Source organism: Serinus canaria, chromosome 12 (genome assembly GCF_022539315.1).
Source record: "Serinus canaria isolate serCan28SL12 chromosome 12, serCan2020, whole genome shotgun sequence".
Taxonomy (NCBI): domain Eukaryota; kingdom Metazoa; phylum Chordata; class Aves; order Passeriformes; family Fringillidae; genus Serinus; species Serinus canaria.
Window position 1 is genome coordinate 14804964 of NC_066326.1, and position 19144 is coordinate 14824107.

Here is a 19144-nt window from a genome sequence, read left to right on the forward strand (position 1 = left end):
GGCTTTTGTCTGATTGAAAAGTGCAGTAGAATATGCATAGTGAGAGAAGACTTCGTACCAATCTAAAAGAGCAGGAATTATCTTCTCAGTTTCTTGGGGTGGCACAGCTTCCTCTTACCATTAATCAATGGATTAGTGGATAAGGGAGAGAAGCATCCCTAAGGAGCTTGATCTTTGGAAAAAGTCCATTGCTGTGACTTCTGCAGAATCAGCAGAGGTTTCTTTGTTCACTTTAGAAAAATGAAACTGTTCTGACAGCGTTTGATTAAGGGGCAGACACCTAGATACACATTCAGTTCCTATTTATGTACTTTGCCTTTGTAGCCCTTCTAGATCATTTTTCATCTGCAGAAAAATGCCAGTTTTTCCAAAATCAACTAAATGTTTGCTTTAAAATATTAAGCACTTGACAGACTGTCTCAGTTCTGTAACTATGTAACAACCTGCAGTTTTATACAGAACTTGCTGTAAAAATATATGTCAGCAACCCCTGGGACTGTTTAAATTATTTATCAATAGGTTTTTTTCTACTACAGTAAATGTTTAGAAACAAAAAAATCTCAGGAGAAAAGAAAATACAGATCTTTCTAAAGGACTTAGGAGTTCTATAGAGTGGTATAAGAGTCAAGGTTTATTTACTGTAGTCCTTTTCCATAAAATTCCTTCAGTAGAATTTTGGGGAAGGCTTTTATAAATAATGGGAAAATGAGGGCTGTGCAGGCTGTTTTTCAGTTTCAGCAATAAAAATTTATTATTTGCTACATATCTAACTATGAAGGGTTGCTTTCAAAATACCAGTTTTGAGAAATCTATTTTAAAGAAAATGGAAATATGCTAAGCAATTAGTTTCACTGTTAGACCTAAGTCATGAATAATGGAATTAATTTCCTGATATGCTGTTTCTATGAATTGTTTTCTCTGCATTTTCTAGACACCATCTGTTTCCGTAACATATTATTCATACTTAATGTCATTGGGAAATGGCTTATGGAAAAAGATTAAATATTTATATAGGGAACAGAAAATCAAAAATAATGCTGTCATCTTCTGGTTTTCCTGTCAATTTGAGTTTCCTTCTTGCTAACACAGTATTTTGTTCAAGTAATAAATACCTCTTGTGTTTCCTCTGACCATGAGATGTCTTGGTGTAATCTGCTGAACTTTACCATCAATCCAGAAAGATGCATACAGGTTTTTATGCTCAAGCCAGAAACATGTCCCCACTGTAATTTTGTTGGTTATTTTCATATTTAAATACTTGAGCTGGCTGGCTCAGTGGCAATACTGAAAATTGATTTGCTCTGTTGTGTCAGTTCCATGCTGTGAATATCAAACTGGCAAAACGTCAAACATCCCTGAGAATGTTGCCTTGTATTCACTCCTTATAAGTTTTTACTGATGATTCAGCATTGAACCCTTGAAAAAGGTTTCAAATAAGGTGAGATAATATCTGAAGAGGCATTTGAGAGATCAGAGCTTCTCAGTCTGGTTGAAGGCTGTACACAGATATTACAGATATTGGTCAGTTGAAGCTTGCAATTTGGGATTGTGCTACAAAGTTAATGAAGAGTGCCCTGCCAGCCTAGCAGCTGACTAGTTCTGTTAAAATGGAACTCTGTCAAGATTTCTTACACCAGAATTTGAGATTCAAATTGATTGTTAGTTTGGGAAAGAAGCTGTAGCAGTCTTTTTCAATTAAACTAAAATTCTGCTTGCTTTTTTGTCCTGCCTATTGTGTGAAGATATCCTTTAGCTTTAATGATTTATGATTAGATCTTGATTATACAGTTTTAATTCCACTTGATTGGCAGATATTATAAGACATTTATTTTTGTTTTACTTCAGTGATTTAAAGAGTTGTTTATATTTGTTCTAGAAATAATTTGTGAAGAAACAGTCCTAGCCAGCAGTTTTTTGCAATCCAGTGATTCGACTCCTACAGACCATACAGTTCCCCAGAGATGCTTTGAAATACCAGACTCCAGATGTAAAATTCAGGTAATTGCCACACTTCTCTTTATATTATAGTATTTTAAAAAGCTTTTGCAAACTTATTTCTGATGTTAAACTTAGATTATCATGGTAATCCATAGCAAAGGGTTTTTTGCTTCTCAGAGCTATTTTAGTGGAAAAGCAGGCAGCCCCAAATTTGATTCAAGGTTGTTTGGTCCAGCTGATAAATTAAATGCAGAATCCAAGTTTACCAGAGTTGCAGAGAACTGTTGCCACTATGGCTTGGAGGTGTTTATCCAGTACTAGTATAACATCATTTAATAGCCATTTAGATGCTGAGTGTAACAATTGTGTCATATCATATTACAGTATTAGTTTTAGAAAGGTGATTCTCTTGCTGGTAGAGCAGAAGAATCTTCTCCCTGTCAATAGGCAATGGCCTTAATTTGTCTTCTTCAATCTCTTCCTGTCTGATAACTTCTGGTTTGTGATTTCTTTTGTGCTATTAGAAGCACTCTTCATATGCATGCCTTCAAGGAATAAGACAGGAAGACTTGGTGTCTCTTCCTTTGCTACCAGTGTAGTTGGTCTTTGTCAGGTTCCCTTAGTGTTTGGCTTCATGTTACACTAATTCAGTAAAACTTTGTAGAGTGCTGAAATGCCTGGGTCACAGGTTGGATCTGTTCTCAGGTCAGCTGCAGAGTTCATTCTTCTGCCTTAGTTGAATGCCCAGCCTAAAGCAAACAGTATTTTTGGGTCCTCAAAGGATGGCTGTTAAGCTCCCTGTGAAAACAGCAGGACTTGGCCAGCTTTAAAAAGCATGAGCCAGCATTAACTTTGCTTCTCATGTGTGCTGAGTTCCTAAGTAGTTTACAGCTTCCTGATGTTACTTTCTTCTCCTTAGGCACCTGCCTCTTTATTGGCTTCATGCAAAGAGTATGGTGGTGGTCATGTGTGGTAAGCTACATTAATTCTGGTTTAAATCCTTGTTAGCTTTCGGGTAATAACAGTGTATACTGTTTTCCTAAACACAGCCTTTAGGGCAAAACAGTCTCTTTCATTGTATTCTGCCTCTGGTTTTTTGAACCAAAAATATGCTTTTAACCTTTGAACCCTGGAGTGCAGCTGGTGGTTTCAGTACCAGCAATAGCTGTATTGTCTAGTCCTTTAGCTTGTGAGGTTGTGCTTACTGGGGATGGGAAAGGAAAGAGGAGTTAAACATTTTAGTTTTTACTTTCTATAGAATTACACGCTACCAGCCTTTAAAATCAGTAGCTGTGTAGTACAAAGGTGTTCTACAAAATTACACTGATTTAACTGTGTTAGCAAGAGCAAGTATCAAAGTTCTGAGAAGCAGCACCGAGAATTGTAGGTAGCCATAACTGTTTTTAAACTCAAGTTTGTACTTACTGTGACTCCTTCTCTCTTTTGAAGTTTGGAGAGAGAACACTGTGCAGTGCCTGACCCCTGTAACACCATCATCTTGCCTTTTAATTGTATGTCCTACACTGCCACCAACCAAGACTTTATCCAGCACCTTTCTGCCTCAATAGTGCAGGCTGTGCAGAAATCTGCCCCCTCTCCCACAGAGAATAAAGGAAGCCCTGTGGGCAATTCCACAACCACAGACAAAGCAGATGGATATTTTGAAATGGGACTTCATGAAGGAGATCAGACTTTTGAGTTCAGCACTACTTTGGATGCTCAATCATCTGACAACATGGCAGTGGAGAGTGTTGACATAATCAAAATTCTCTGGAGCTTTTCAATTCACATTCATAAAGGACTCAGACAGTTTGCTTCCTGTTTGGTTTTGACTGATGAGATGCTAGCTGTGTTTGAGATTCCTCATCAGGAATTGAGAGGAAATTGCCAGCACATCCCTTCTGCCTTGAAATTAACACTGTGTTTTCCCTACACTGACCTAATAGAATTTGGCTTTCTCCTGCCAGAAATCTGTTTAACTCTGAAGCTGAAAAACAGTGACCACTGCTTGTTTATTGTTTCAGACTCCCAGAATCTTCAAGACTTTTATTCCTGTTTACAAACGTGTTGCTCTCAACACTACACATCAGTGTTACCAAGCTCCACATGGTACTGTAGAAAAGCAAATCTCCAAGAATTTCTCTGTCAGCTCATGGAAATGAATTGCATTTCAGCTGAAGATGTTGAAATAAAAGGTTGTTTCCCAACATATCTTGTTTATGGGAATAAAACCAATGTTCAGAAAGTCTTGCATCAACCAGAGTCAGCTGGCAATAACAAGGAATGGTCAAAGAATGTTTTGTGTCCTGCACTTTATTCTTCAGTATATAAATCTTCTGACCAGAGTCCCTGTGTGGTCCATCCATGTTGGATATTTCTAACACCCCAGCATTTGTACATAGTAAAGGTGGATTTCAGTTTACTGCCAGGTAAATGGGCAGGCACAGAGGAGTTGGGAAGTGTTTTTAAGCTGAATAGAATTCCATTGGCATCACTTGTGCTGCATCCAACTCACGGTGCCACGCAGCAGAAGGGTTCCTTTTTGGATGGACATGTTCTGGAGTTGCTTGTTGGATACAGATTTGTTACAGCAGTGTTTGTTCTACCTCATGAGAAATTCCACTTTCTAAGAATCTACAGCCTTCTAAGGACACTGCTCCAGGATGTAAAGACTATTATTATTTTCAAAGCTTCAAGCAAATTGGATGCTGTAAGAAATCACGCTGTGGAGGCAAGCAGACACGGTCAGGCAGCCAGGTAATGGTTCCTGTGAAAGGTCTCTAGCACAGTGCTTGATGTGGCCTGACCCCTGTGTTTGCTGCTGTCATTGTGGTTGGGTTTGGACTGTAGTATTGATGAAATACTTCTGCATTGTGCTTGTCTGGTGTAAGTGTGAATGGTTATCCTGGACAGGGTTTTTTTCTGCAATGTAAAATGTAATTTATGATGGAAGGAAACTTCCTATTTCATGTGCCTGCAGGCTGAGGTCATAGCAGATTGACAGCTATGGTCAAGATATAAATAATTTAAACTATTAAAAATGGAAGTTACCTGGTTTTAATTTTTGAATTAAATACAAATATGTTTGCAGGGAAAAAGCTGTGTATATCTTCACATTTTGATTACTTGTGTTCTGGTTCTTTTCTAGTTTTTGCAAGCCTCATCTGACATTGTCATCCTTATACCCATCTGAGCTTCTTATGCAGAAGATAACAGAAGACAACCAGATTCCTGTTCACCTTCATGTTTCTGTGTCTCTGCAGTATGTGGCTGGGCTGAAGGGAAGAGCCCTGGTTGAATTTTTCCATAGCAACATTGCAGAGGTATCATATCCATATCAAGTGTATAAAAACATGCTTTGTGAATTTTCTGTACTACACAGTATCTATAAAAACTTTCCTGATCAAATTTAGCCACAAGAATTAGGCTCTGGGAAACCTGAAAACATTTTGATCAAGAATCTGTGTGTTATTCCATTTTGGGTTCCCTGCTACAGCAATTGGAATCCTGCAAGGCAGATTCTGCCTTCAGGATCTGTGGTGCTGATCAGGAGAGTACTCTAATTATGTCTTGAATATGTGATTGCTCCAAGAATGTTCCTCTATTTTCTTTAAAGTGGCAAAATACTAGGAATGAAATTATTTTTGGGATGGTTCTTATCTACATCAATAAATAAGTCTTCTGACGTGTTTTTGTAGTACTGTGCATGGCTGCAGCTACTCCAGAAACATGTACAGATAAACCTGATTTCTGAAAAACATCAGATTGAGAAGTAAGAATATTACCCAAATTTTATTATGTGGCTTTTTGAGTGATAAATCACTGTGATTTGAGTACAAATTGAAAAGCTTGAGAAATAGATAGTTTTCTTATTCCCTTACCTCTCTTCCAAATGTTTTAAGTAAGCACAGTTACAAGCTGTGCTTCTCTTTTTATATCAGAAGAAGCTGATAAAAAAAGCAGGTGACTCATTTAAAAGTTCACAGTAAGCCCACCAAGTTAGAAACTGGGAAGATGCTGAGTTGGAGCAGCAGCTGCAGTGGCAAGCTGTGCTCCTGTCCTCTCTCCAGGGTCTTTGAATCCAATCCTCAGAAACACCTAAAGGCTCAGCAGACTTGAGGTTTGGCAGGCCACTGCTCAGCTGGTGATTAAAGATTTGCCTGCAGTGTTTGCCCTAAAAAGTCTTTCTTATAACTGAGATGTTTTTCTGTATTTTTTCTAATTTTGGTTAGAAAGCAAGAAATAATTTGCTTATAACAGAGAAATAATTTTCTTATATAAACACAAGATATTTTCAGTGGGTGCCATTGTGGCCTCATTTAGCAGCTTTGAGGTGAACTACCTCTCTTTGACCCCAGAGCATGTTCAGATGTTTAAGATTTTGAAGTTGTTTCTCTGGGGGTCTTAAGCTGCCTCTAAGGGGATGAAACTGTCTGAAATATTAAAGTTTGTGCTTATGAAATAAAATTTACATCTTAGGTGGAAAATGAAGAGTTGAGACACCTCATGTGGTCTTCAGTTCTGTTTTACAAGACTCCCAGTGTGGAAGTGATGGCTTGTGTGCTTCTCTCAACAAAAGCTATTTACTTTCTGTTGGATGATTCTTTCATTCATGCAGATGAGCACCAGTCAGGTAAAAAAGTTACTTTGATCCTTTAATCACATTACCAGCTTAATCCCTCTCTGTGTTTGTCCTCAGTCTAAGAACCAATTTTGGTCAATATTCTTAATTAGACCTCCTAGTTGAAGGGGTCGGTATTTGCATAAGGCTTTTATGTTCAAAAAAACAGGGTCTTGAGTCATGTCTGCTTCTCAGACAGACCCTTTTAGCTGCCATGGGATACATGCTTTTCTCTGATGTCATTTCATAATTCCTCTCATAATGAAAATGGAAAGCAAAGGGTAATGAACCTCATGGTGGGCATTCACTTAAAGTGTGTTATTAGTGCATGTGCTGATTTAAATCTGGTGTGGGACAAATATTTTAAAAAATGTTCCTAATAAAAATTGCTTGTATTTTGCTTGAGAAATTTTTAGCCACTGTACCCAATTTTTTCTTAATTTCTTCTATTGTCAGATAGTATTAGATTGTAATATAAAAATTATCCTTATGGACAGAACAATTTTTTTCTTTCTACCTTTTTATCATGTATACTTCTTTAACAGATTTTTGGAACAAAGAAAACTCAGTCTGTGAAAACAGTTCTTTCCACCTCTCTTGCTGCTTTGTGCTAAAACTTAATGACCTGCAGTCAGTAAATGTTGGCCTGTTTGACCAATACTTCCGAATTACTGGTGCGTACATCTTGTGCTTTAAGCTTTTTCAGTTCTATTTTGTTCTAGTCTTTTTTAGATGAATCTGTGCCTTTATTAGTGAGATGGAAGAGAGGTTTTCTGTTGCTCCTTTTTCTTGAATCCCTGGAGCAAGATTTGAATCATAAGTGCACATTGTATTTTAAATGAAGAAAAATTATGTATTTTTTGAAGGATTTATAAGGATTCTGTTATTGTTTTCCAGAATGTGAAAGATTTCTGAATAGTGATGCATGTTTTCAGGAGAAATAATCCTTAAAAAAAAAATCTTTTCTGATGACAGTTGCATGTTGGTTCAAGAAATGGTAATGCCACAGTGAGTGAATTATGTTCTGTGTTTTCCTCAGGACATTCTGCAGATCACATTGTCACCTGCCTGACAAGAGACAGTTACAACACTCACACCTTCATACAGCAGCTTATGGCAGTCCTGTCACTGCTTGCACGCACTCCTTCACCTGAACCAGTAGATAAGGACTTCTACTCTGAATTTGGGAGTAAGAACACAGGTGAGTCTTTTCTACATGGCATGACTTATTTAGGCATCATACTTAAGGCTTCACCTAAACTGTTCTGATTAAAAACTCCTTTCAGGGACATTTATGCAGCAGTTATTTCCTATTTGATACTTCAGCTAAGTTCCCGACTTTAATTATCTTAGATGTCTTATGTGGGCAGGATTGCTAAATGTATGTAAAAGTCTTGCACAAGTGAAATTAGTGATGGATTCTTGCTTTCACCCTGGACTTACATGGTTAGAAATTTGCAAAAAAGTATGTTGGTAATGCAAGGACGACTCTGGCAGAGACTTGCAATAGAAATACAATTCTTCAGCATTGTTTATAGGCAAAAGCCGTGTATCAATAGATACAAAACTTAAATTCTTCCAGCTACAACCAGCTATCAAGCTGGTTGTTGTTTATCCTACTACATTAAGAAAATATTGTATAGCACTAAATAGAGATATAATAATGTATGTTTCTTGCAGGAAAAATGGAGAATTATGAACTGATTCACTCTAGCAGAGTAAAATTTATTTATCCAAATGAAGAGGAAATTGGGGACCTTGCTTTTCTAGTGGCAGAGAAGATGGATGGTTTGACCAATCTTCCATCCCTCAACATCCTTCTGTATGTGTTGGCATTTCAAGTAAATCACTTTGAAGGATCTGCTCAGAACACTAGTTCACTTCAACCTAAAACACTGATATTGACCAGCTCTGATTTGTTCCTCTTTGATGAAGATTATATCAGTTACCCACTACCTGAATTTGCTAAGGAGCCACCAAAGAGAGACAAGTACCAGCTTGCAGATGGAAGACGAATCCGGGATTTAGACAGAGTGCTCATGGGGTATCAGACATATCCACAGGCCCTTACATTTGTGTTTGATGATGTTCAGAATCAGGACCTGATGCAGAATTTAACACTGGATCACTTTGGAGAAACTGATAGTGTCCCAAAAGGAAATTCCAAACTAGAGGGCAGCAGGAGCAGAGAGATCCAGTGGTACATTTTTATCCCAAGTGCAGAAAGTAGGGAGAAATTAATTTCATTGCTTGCAAGACAGTGGGAGATCCTGTGTGGTAGGGAATTGCCTTTGGAACTCACAGGGTAGTTACTGCACAGCCAAGTGATTTCAGTATGTATTACAAGGTAAAGCACAGTGAGTAAGTCAATAGCACCTGTCAAGTTCTCTTTGTTTTCATGAGGAGCTGACCTGGACTCCTTTGCTCCCTGGTGCAGTGAACATGTAATAGTACATAGAAATATTCTGAAGTGTTAACTGGGGACTGACCTTCTTGTACAGTCTATTTTTATGCAATAGTATATAGTGAAAAAAACCACATGAGACATCCTGGGAAACTGTATGGAAAATTTAAGGAGTCAACACTAGATATTCTGTCATCTGGGGCTGTTAAGGTTTCCACTATTTTTCTGTATATATCAGTCTTGCTGTTCTATACAAATTCTAATGTGTAAATAAGGGTAAATGCTTGTGTATGTTCAAGTGCAATGTTCTTTGTACAAGAAGTATTTTGGGTATGCTGCTAATGCTTATTATTTAATGATCCTACAGTTTTACATATGTTTTTCTTTGAGGCCAAGTGTAATTATTTGCTGCCAATCATTAACAGTAAAATTTGAGCCACAAACAGGTAACAAATTTTCATATGAAACTATTTTCACAGGCATTCATTTTCCTTATCCAAGGATAAAAGAGTTGCTTGGTAAAGATCCCCTCAGTATTGTCTTGAAATAAAGTGGAAATACCCAATGTGGGTATATTGGCATTTTGTCAGCAAATAATGGATTTGTATCTCTGAACACAAAAGTCTTTCTTTTGCCTATCTTGTCAATACAAATAAAGTGTAATTTGACAGTTTTCTTTTGGCCTTGTCTTTATTCAAGTTTATATTTTGTGTTTCCAGGATACCATATGGCAGTTCAGCAGCACACATTCTGTTCCTAGAGTGCATTGTAAAGAATGAAATGTGCAGAAAGATGAAAGAAGAAAATAGTTTATTCTGCTACAACAAGACTGTTAGTCCAGAAATACAGCTGAGTCATGGAAACTGAGGATCTGCAGCCTCTAAACACAATTTGAGGATTTATTTCAAGTACTTTTCCTTATCTATTAGATATTAGGGATTTTCTTTCTAAGCTGTTGTGTTTAACTTGACAGTTACTGTGCCCAACAAGTTTTAGCATCCCCCATGACAGTAAAATCCCTACTCACTATTATGAAGACAGATATTGACACTGAAAAAGAATGTTCTATATCCAGTGGGATTAAGAAGGGAAGAACAGTTTTGATAATTAGATGGCAGCTGATGCTGCTTAAAACTGGTGCCCCTTAAGCACATAGAGAATCTGGGTTGGAAGAGACCTGGGAACATCCAACAGTCAAGCTTTAAATGCTCAGGGTCTGGTTCAAACAAGTTATGAGTTTTCTCCAATAAGGGTATGTCCACAGTGGTGTTAGGAATTTGGTGGTTTCACAGAGTATTTTTCCATGCTGTTGCAGAGCTTGGCTGTGCTTTTTGGATTTCAGAAGCCAGGAATGTTGCAGTCAGTGCAAGGATGACAAAGACAGAGGCAGCCAAAGTCAAATTATATTGCAGGATGCAGTGGAGTTCCCAAAGCAAGCACAGATGAGCATAACTGGAGTCCAGCTCTGCTCCCAGTTTGACAGAGGAAGCCTAACTCCCTAAGCTTAGACTGAACTGAACAGTTAAGGTAGGTACTGCAGGCTCTTGGAGAAAAGTACAGGAAAATTTAGTTTAGAGCTCTTCTATTCTCTGAAATCTCAAGATTGCTTATGTTCATTTAAGTTTAATTATCATTGGGTAGAAAAAGCTAATTTCCAAGTTAAACATCCTAGGAATAAAGTAATTAAAAGAAATCTTAGGTCTTCACTAGTTCTTTCTGAAGTAGCTCTGTTAATCACTTATTAATAATTGTCCAAGCTAACACTTGAGGAGCCTGTGGCAACTTAAACAGTCTGATTTTCAAAAGCATTTGAGGACTTGCCAGGTAAACAGATAATTTACAAATAAATCTATAAGTGAATATGAGGGGAGTCTGTAAGAAATCCTCTGGAACTGCCTGGGATTTGGGCCCACATGGACAGATCTGTCTCTCATATGAGGATTATACTTGTCATATAAGTCAGCCCTGCTTCCATCTTATAAATAAAGACTGTTCTGGGGGTGCCCTGTGCTTGAGACAGACACAAGTTGTGTTTTAAGCACCTTTTGTAAAACCCAACAGTTTAAAGGTATTTTAATACAGTAGTGAGTATCAGAGAATCTTATATCAGAGTAAGCAGGGACAACCCCCTGCTTGTCACATACTTAGAGCAGATAAGGCCTCTTTTTCATATTTTATTGTAGATAAAAACACATCTCTGGTTAAATTTGAAATTCTTTTTAGGTTCACAGCTGTTTAAAACATAGAATCTGTGCCTTTGGAACAGATTATTATTCCAGGAAATAGCTGCAATTCCTCCTTTATATCTTGGTAAGCACTGATCACATTTCAAGATTAATGAAATGTTCAGTACATACTGCAGTATGTTTTGATTCTTCCATTAACTATCTCACCTGTGATGCTATCAGAATTGTTTATTTTCAGGGCATTTTTTCAATAAATCACCTTTTATTCTCTGCTAAGTAGAGCATGGACTATATAAAGCTTTTTCCTCGATACTTCACCTCTTTTTCCATTTTTACCTGGAAAAAAAATTAAAAATGACAGCCCAACCAACCCCCAAACAAGAAATCCCCTCTCTCTCCTGCTAACAGATATCTGATCCCTTGCTGCTTTCATAGAATCACAGAATGGTTTCTGTTGCAATGGACTTTCAAGATCATCTCATTCCAACCCCCCTTCCATGGGAAGGGTTGCCACCCACGTGATTGATTTTTGAAGGGCCCCATCCGGCCTGGCCTTGGACACTCCAGGGGTGGGGCATCCACAGCATCTCTGGGCCACCTGTGCCAGGGCCTCTGAGTAAAGGATGTCTTCCTTATATCTAATCTAAATCTCTTCACTTAAAAAACATTCCCCGTGGTAAAAAGTCCTTCATTAAAAAAACCCTTTAAATACTGATATGGCTGCAGTCAGGTCTCCCTAGGCCTGCTTTTTTTCCAGCCTAAACAGCTCAAACTCTCCGAGCCAGTCTCCAGAGGAGAGATGCTCTGTGTTAGAGCCTGCTGGAGTCAGTGCTTTGTAGGTGTGCATTTCTGTTCATTTAAGTGCAATATTAAGCTGAAAATTTTCATAAACTGTCATTCTTCAGTGCCAACCTGTTGTCTTTGTTGTCTAATTTTAATGTAATCTTTTCTTCTTCAGGAACTTAAGTGAGGTTTTCTTGAAATTGTACAATCATTTATCTCGAAACTAAACTGATTGCTTCAGTTCATAAAGATTTCCCAGAACTTTCCACATTTAGTTTCTACAGAAAGCTCTGCAGAATGAAGTCACTGCCAACAGCTGAGGTTACATAGAATAGTCTTGATTTTTGCCTCTCTTTTTGCAAGAGCACTACAAAGCCCTGCAGGCATATTTGTTTAGTAACCCTTTGTCCTCAAATTCTTTCCACCTTCCAACCCTTGTTCAACATTAAGACAATATCTGGGTAGCTGAAGTTATGACCAGAAACATACAGAGGCAGGTGGGGGGACCTTGGTCCAGAAAGTATCTCCTGAACTCTCAAACTTCTGTGTTCTGGCTTTGCAGCTGATGCAGAATTTTGCCACCCTAGGAAGACACAGACAATTATTTTTGTTCAGTGTCATCTGCCAAGAATCAAGGTTTTAAAATTTCCCTTACATTTTACAATTAAAAAATTGTAAATGAACCTCATTAGGAAGGAAAGTAAATGAGATGCTGACCTGGGCTACACTGTTTTCTCTGCAAGAAAAAATGACAGTGTGACCTGCATCCTGTCTGTCCTGTGTCCACTCCTGTGCTGCTTTACAGAGCTCTGCTCTGCCTGTCTGTGGATGTACTGCACAGTCATGTATTTCCATCAGCCCCTCTGGCTCACCTGCTTGTTCTTATCAGCCCTGATAATAAGGTGGGGGTTTTTAATTGGTGTAACACGAAGTGCTGCTGCATCTTACTTGCATTCTGATCAGAAAATTTACTTCTGCAGTACTAATCTTCAAACATACCAAATCTTAGGCAGAAAGCAGCAACATGAGGAAAAGCAGGGAAGTTGTGGCTCAGAGCAGACTACAAGCTTCTGTAGCTTGATGGCCACCTGATTTTAAAGGGCATTTAGTAACTTGGAAAGCTAAAATTTTGTGATAAAAAGGGAGGATGGGAAATTCATTAGATCCAGAAAGAGTGGCCAACACTGGAAAAATCTACCCGAATAAGTGGATGAAGAGCAGTAGCCAGAGTAAATGAGGTGGGCATGAAGCCCTTGTGCTTCAGTCTTCAGGGTCTCTGAGAGGGGATGACAAGAACCCCCTAGCATCTCTGAAGTTGCTGAAAATGCAGAGCTAGCAGGATTCTGACTCCCATCTCCATCTGTTCTCAGGCAGACATTCAGTGCTGTCCTTGGCAAACTGTTGGGTACAGGTTGAGTCAAGCACATTGTAGGCCCTTTGTATCCCTTACAGACAGGGATCAGCAGGACTTCATGGGAGCGCTCCCTTCCTCTGCCATCATGCTCCTTGTCAGCAGATACTGAGTTTCAATAGCTCAGCTATTGGAACAAACAGTTTTACCCAGAATTCTAATTAATGTTGGGTACCTGTGGGGAATTTAGAGCCTGACTTTCCAGTACAATTCCAGATTAATAAATGGGAAAGGTACAAAACTAAAACCAAGAAACCGGAAAATGTTGCTGGTTTTCACTGCAGCATAACATGTAAAGGAGCTCAGAGTCAAGAGAAAGTGATAGGCCAGACTTAAAGCACTTATCTACTGATGTTGGGACCGCTGTCCATAGAGGTTTTGGAGTAACAGGATGTGAGCAACCACAACAATTTCTTTCTAAATTGTGCCACAGCATTGTGCTCAGGCAGCCCTACTTGTCTGCTTGGAAGTGGATTACTGTGTGAGAAAGAGAAGGATAAACAGACTCTCTTCTCTGTGCAATCCTTGCAGGTTTTTTTGCTTTTATGAGCAAACCTTAAAATTCCAGTTCCTTCCAACTTGCCCAGAGGAAAGGCATATTAGGGTTGTGTCCTTGCATCTTCAGCAGGACCTTGAGGGTATGTTGGGTAAGGATGGTTCAGCTGGCCCCATTCCTACACACAAGCACTGTTGGCTTGGCCTGTTTAATCCTTTTCAGACTCACAGCCTTACAATTCAGAGCAAAGGGACTTAATGTCCTTTCCCAGCTTTGCCAGAAGTGCAGAACAAGAGTCCTTTTCTCTCTGTGGATGTAACCAAATGGTCAGTTCCCAGAGAAGCTGTGTGGCAAGGTGGACTGGATAGCAAATCATTGCCTTGGCTCTGTAGTTTCTAAACAAAAGATTTCAATAGCAGGAAATTGCCCAATCTGGTCAGAGCTGCACACGCTTCACAGAGCAGAGCTGGTGACCCAGCATTTTAAAACACAGTGTGTGGCACAGGCAGGCAGGGAGTCTGGGAGGGTTTGTAGCCTTATCCTTTGCCTTTACCCAGGTGGGCTTTGGTTTCTTTTCCTGTGAAACAGGTTGAGTAATTTTTGCCAGCAGATTCTCAACTTTAAATGTTAATGTGTACACAATAAAAATTCCAAGTTTTACAAAAGTTGCTTTAGAGGACTCAGCTTGTCATTGATGCATAAATAAAAAGAGAGGGAATTTTTGCCTGAGAGAGAAAAACCCTGAGCATTCCTGCAGCCAACAATCTGCTGATGATGGGGGAGACTGAGCCCACAAGGTAAATTTTAAGCGATTTGTAGCAGTCATCTTGAAGAAGTCAGGGCCAGAATTTGAAGATGTTTCTGAGACCCACGTCTATGACTTCTGCTAAACTGGCCACCTTCTGTTATGTGGGCAAGAGACACTTGACAGATAAGTCAATCTCCATGCTTTCTAAAACAAATAAAATCCATGTGTGAAACCTCACAGATAAACACTCTGGCAGACAGTTGACAACTCCTACTGTATGTTTTAAAATTGGATTTGCACAATCCTATTCCAATCAAAAATTGACTAGGACGTGAATAAAATCCTCCTACCATGCCTGCACAGGGCTGTTTGTGTATTCTGTCATCAGATCTTTACAAGCCTTGCCTAAGTTTTCTCTTTTGATGAAGTCTCTCTGGCAAATCTCAGGATCTGCTTTATGAGATTTTGGGGGTTTGAAATACATTGTAGAGATGCCTCTGTGCATGAGTGGGTCTAATATTTAGATGAGTGAGGGAACTGGGATTTCGATTTGTTGACAGTTTGGAAGAGTATTGGACTAAACAGCAGAATCAAAAAATTGATCCAATGCATTTTGTGTCTAAGACATAAAGTTTTTATAGATGTCATCCATGGGAAAATACATTTATCTGCCTAGGAGGAATCCATCTATGAGAAGAGAACAGAAACTGTGAGTGGAGCAGTAATTTGGGTTTGTTTAGCTCGTTTTTGCTTCCTGTGCTGTTTCTCTGCTGGTGTTGCCATCTTTCATGACACTGCCAGCAGGCACTGCTGCTGAGAGCACCTTGGCTTCTGTGCACTGAACATTACTAATGGCTCTTGGCCATCTTTTAATTTAGAGATGGTCAGTGATTCACCTTCTTACTAATTTCCAGAATCAGGAAGATCCAAAGTTGTTGCAGATTTTGGAGTTCCTGCTCCAGCAGTGGTGGTCAGCAAAGTTTCCATTCTCTCAGAGCAGCTCGTAGGCAGTGGCTGAAACCCACACTGCTTATGCTGCTTGGTCAGGAAAGCAGGGTCTAATGACAGATGACCTTTTGATTTTTCAGTTTATGCTCTGCTGTTGTACAATGGCACTACTCACTGTTTGCATTTTTAGCCTGTGTATTGCTTTTGTATTGCTAGTCTTTAATTGAGGTGAGGTCAGATAAGGAAGCTGGCTGTGAACCTTTTGATGTTGCTGTGAATCTGATTTATTTAATTCAGACAGGAATTTCACCAAGCATTTCTCTCCCTTCCTGGTTTCCCTGCAGTAGGTCAGATACAGTGATGATAAGCAGCAGTGGAAAGCCCTGGAATCAGTCTTGGTGTGTCTTTTCTTGCCCTGTACCATCTTCAGTGCTGAGCCATTTAGAAAATTGTCTGAAGACCCATTAAATAATCCAATGGACCTTTAAGTGTCCCAGGGTGAGCTATTTTCACCTTAAAAATTTATCAGTTATGTGTGGATGCTGGCAACTTAATCCCTGTGTCATACAGCTAGCTCTTGGAAAACCCAACCATCTGCACCATCTTCCTGGGGCAGCATGGAGCAGAGGAGCAGCCTCATTCTTGTGTCTCCATGGCCAGCTCAGGGCCGTGACTGCAGGCCAAGAAAACACTGTACAGCTTCTATTCTCTACACGAGTGTCCCCACTGCCCATTTGTGACTTTCCCATCCCACCAGAGCTGGCTGAGCCATGATGCCTCTGCCTCATTTTGAAGACCTTCAGGGTACCAAATGGTTTCCAGGGCAGTGTGAGCCCTCTGACCCTGACAGAGGGGCAGCGACAGTCCCAGGGCGGCCGCTGTCCTGCGGCAGGACAAGTGGGCTGAGCTGTTGGGTTGAGCTGTGGGCTGGTGCTGCCCACATGGGTTGCAGTGGATGGTTGAGTGCCTTATCTGCTTCCTGTTAGTGCAGGATATATAGCAGGGCTGGCTGTTCATCATGCTGCCTTTCCCTGTAGGATGAAGGCAGAAGTGAAGCACAGCTAACGGCACCAGTAAGTACAGCGCTTCCTATACACCTTGTATGTCACAGCATGTGTGTCTTTGTGGGGATGCAGGGGCAAAGAGGTATTAATGCTCTCATTATTTATGGAAACACAAGAATGGCTCCCTGTCCTGGTTTCATTTAGGTACCTTCATGTGCTATTAATGGTTTGAAAATATGAAGGTGCCTCATTGCTTAGTGAGATTTGTTGCTAACAGAAGCAGTCCTTAGACTGCTCAGGATAGTGGGCTCTCTTGGCAGTGCAGGGAGACAAAGACCATGGAAAATCTGAAAACAATAATCAGTTATTTGTAAAGTTCAAAGGGAATATAAATTGCAGACTGTACCTTGGGTTAGTGTGTATTTTTTTCTAATCCTGTTTTGGGACTTTCCTGTTCTGAGTGCTGTGGAAGTGCTCCTTGGATTCATCAAGCTGTCAGCAGAGTTGGAAATTATAAATTTTGCCATTGCTGCCATAGCATCAGCTTTTCTTGCTGAGAAAGTCAACTATTTAAAATAAAAATATCAAAGCCTGCCCAAAATGATTGATTGATTGATGCAATGTGCTCCATCCCTCCTCTGAAGCACAGCCTGTCACTCTCATTGCTTTGTTCTTGCAATACTTTGGCATAGGCAGTGCTCAGCTCTACCTTCACTTTGAGGTGTTATGGACATATTCACATCAGTGGCAAAAGGAAATTAACTTAGCCTTCATGAATTTATGGTATTTAAGTTTGCCCACTGCATTTGCCTTCTGTTAAGCATACAGTTAACCTCTTTTCATTCCAATTAGCTGAAAACTAAGGATTTCCTTCCTTCTGTTTTGAACTGATATGTAAGAGGAAATCCGTAGATGTTCCTGTTTTGAGTAAACCTTTTACTAAGGAGTTCTGCTTGTGCATTTAAAAAAAGAATGGAAAGAAAAAGGTTATGTTGATTCAGAAATCACACTAGAAGTAGCAGATCCATTTCTGAAGGCTTTGCAGCCAAAAAGCACAGTGCAAAAATGCTCTCTCCCTGTTTACTTTTAACCTCTGGTTTGTCTTGGATCTGATTCTTAGTAGGCGGTGTTATCTTACAGAAATTGCAGCCTCTCTCGCCACCCCTTTTGTGTAAAGGGTCCTGCCTGTAAAGCATGAAAATGCATCCTCCTGGATTGCTGTTTTTCTTCTTAGCAGCATGCTTCACTCCCACAGCTGACTGCCAGAGTCAGAAGGTAAGTCTGCGGGTCTTTGTTTAAATGTTCATTGAAAAGTTCTTCATATTTGGATGGTAGCATGTTAGGAAAGAGTCCTCTCCACAACTCATTTTTTTCATTTACATTTAGTTAACTGCAGAAAAAATCAGTAATAAATGTAGGGCTGTAAGGTGTCTTCTCTGTAGTCCAAACTCAGGAACTAAATATAAGGTTGAAGGGAGCTGCTTCAGTTTTAAATCAGATTAAATTCTTGTCTGTGTTCGGTATAGAACTTGAAAGAAGCAACATCAGAGGGAAATAACTCAGCATCTTTGTCTTCTGCTACTTTCAGTATGTGGGACAGAAACTTTGTATCCATCAGGACAGATCCATAAGTTTCCCAGGAGAATTTTACTTAAAAAAAAATTTTACAGTCTCATCAATTTGTCCCTTTGCAACAGTTTGTTTCAATTATATTTCCCAAAACTCCTCGCTAAGGATTGTTGAATACTTTCAATTTTTTTTTTCAATTTTGTTGATTTTGCTTTGATTCCTTCCTCTCTGTTCTTGTGTTTAGCAGCAGCACCTAGGAGAATGTGTGATACCTTTGTAGATCTGTTCTCTAGACTCGTGGTGAGGCAGCCCAGTTCCTGTGGGCTGGAATTCTCTCTAATTCACTTTATATTGTCTCCTGCCATCCCCTTCCTTGTGTCCTGCTCTTGGAGGAGTGAACTGGCCTGCTAAGCCCAGAGTTGTGGGGGCCATTTGGAAATTCCCTGGGGAGGGGAAACAACCTGTGTAGGGTTGTCTTGTCTTGAATGACACAGCAGGGCCTTGTGGGGAGTGGACAGACCTGTGAGTCTTAAGGACTTGATTTAGAAAAAGCCAGAGGACTGGAAAGATGCTTCAGTGTCAGATCTTTGGGTGGAAGCTTCTGTATAGACTCTTTCATGAAAGGGCCATAAATGAATACTAGGAGGGCTTGCAGGATCATTGTGGTGACTTGAGCACAAACATGAAGTGTTTCTAGGGGTGGATTTCATCTCTCTGGAGACGTGGGTTCCAGGCAGATGGGTTTCAGATTGTGTTCAGAGGCATGGGCTTGTGTCTTCAGCTGCTGTAAGGGGAAATGTAGGTGTCTCTACCTGTAGACACTCTGTTGATCTCTGTCATCACTGAGGTCTCTGGCTTGGCATGAAACCATTTCATTCTTAGGTAGTGAGTACCCACTTACAGAGAAGTTAAATGTTTTGAATCACCTCTGGAGCAGTTTACTTAATCCAGGAATAACTCCCTTTTAGAGTTTTTTTCCTCAAAAATTCCCTCTTTATGGAGAAATAGAAGAAACATTTGTAAGGGTATAATGGGA

The 19144-nt window shown here is 39.7% G+C and overlaps 2 protein-coding genes across 11 annotated transcripts in view; both read left to right on the plus strand.

The window, feature by feature from the left end:
* Positions 1–9638, plus strand: part of NISCH (nischarin) — a 29585-nt gene extending 19947 nt beyond the window's left edge. For 2 of the 6 annotated variants that reach the window (XM_050979224.1, XM_030227951.2), the window contains one exon: positions 1877–1956. In XM_050979224.1, coding sequence (XP_050835181.1) covers positions 1877–1882 — 6 coding nt within the window. In that variant the 3' untranslated portion in view covers positions 1883–1956. Of the gene's footprint in view, positions 1–1876; positions 1999–2857; positions 2911–3387; positions 4696–5086; positions 5262–6417; positions 6572–7104; positions 7234–7598; positions 7761–8239 lie in introns of those variants that run through there. The other 4 variants (XM_009091031.4, XM_050979222.1, XM_018915013.3 and 1 more) reach the window with 4 other exon arrangements.
* Positions 9639–16519: 6881 nt separating this feature from the next.
* Positions 16520–19144, plus strand: part of STAB1 (stabilin 1) — a 54792-nt gene continuing 52167 nt past the window's right edge. For 2 of the 5 annotated variants that reach the window (XM_030228145.2, XM_030228147.2), the window contains exon 1: positions 17500–17814. In XM_030228145.2, the coding sequence (XP_030084005.2) occupies positions 17734–17814 (81 nt within the window). In that variant the 5' untranslated portion in view covers positions 17500–17733. Of the gene's footprint in view, positions 16609–17498; positions 17815–19144 lie in introns of those variants that run through there. The other 3 variants (XM_030228144.2, XM_030228146.2, XR_007778601.1) reach the window with 3 other exon arrangements.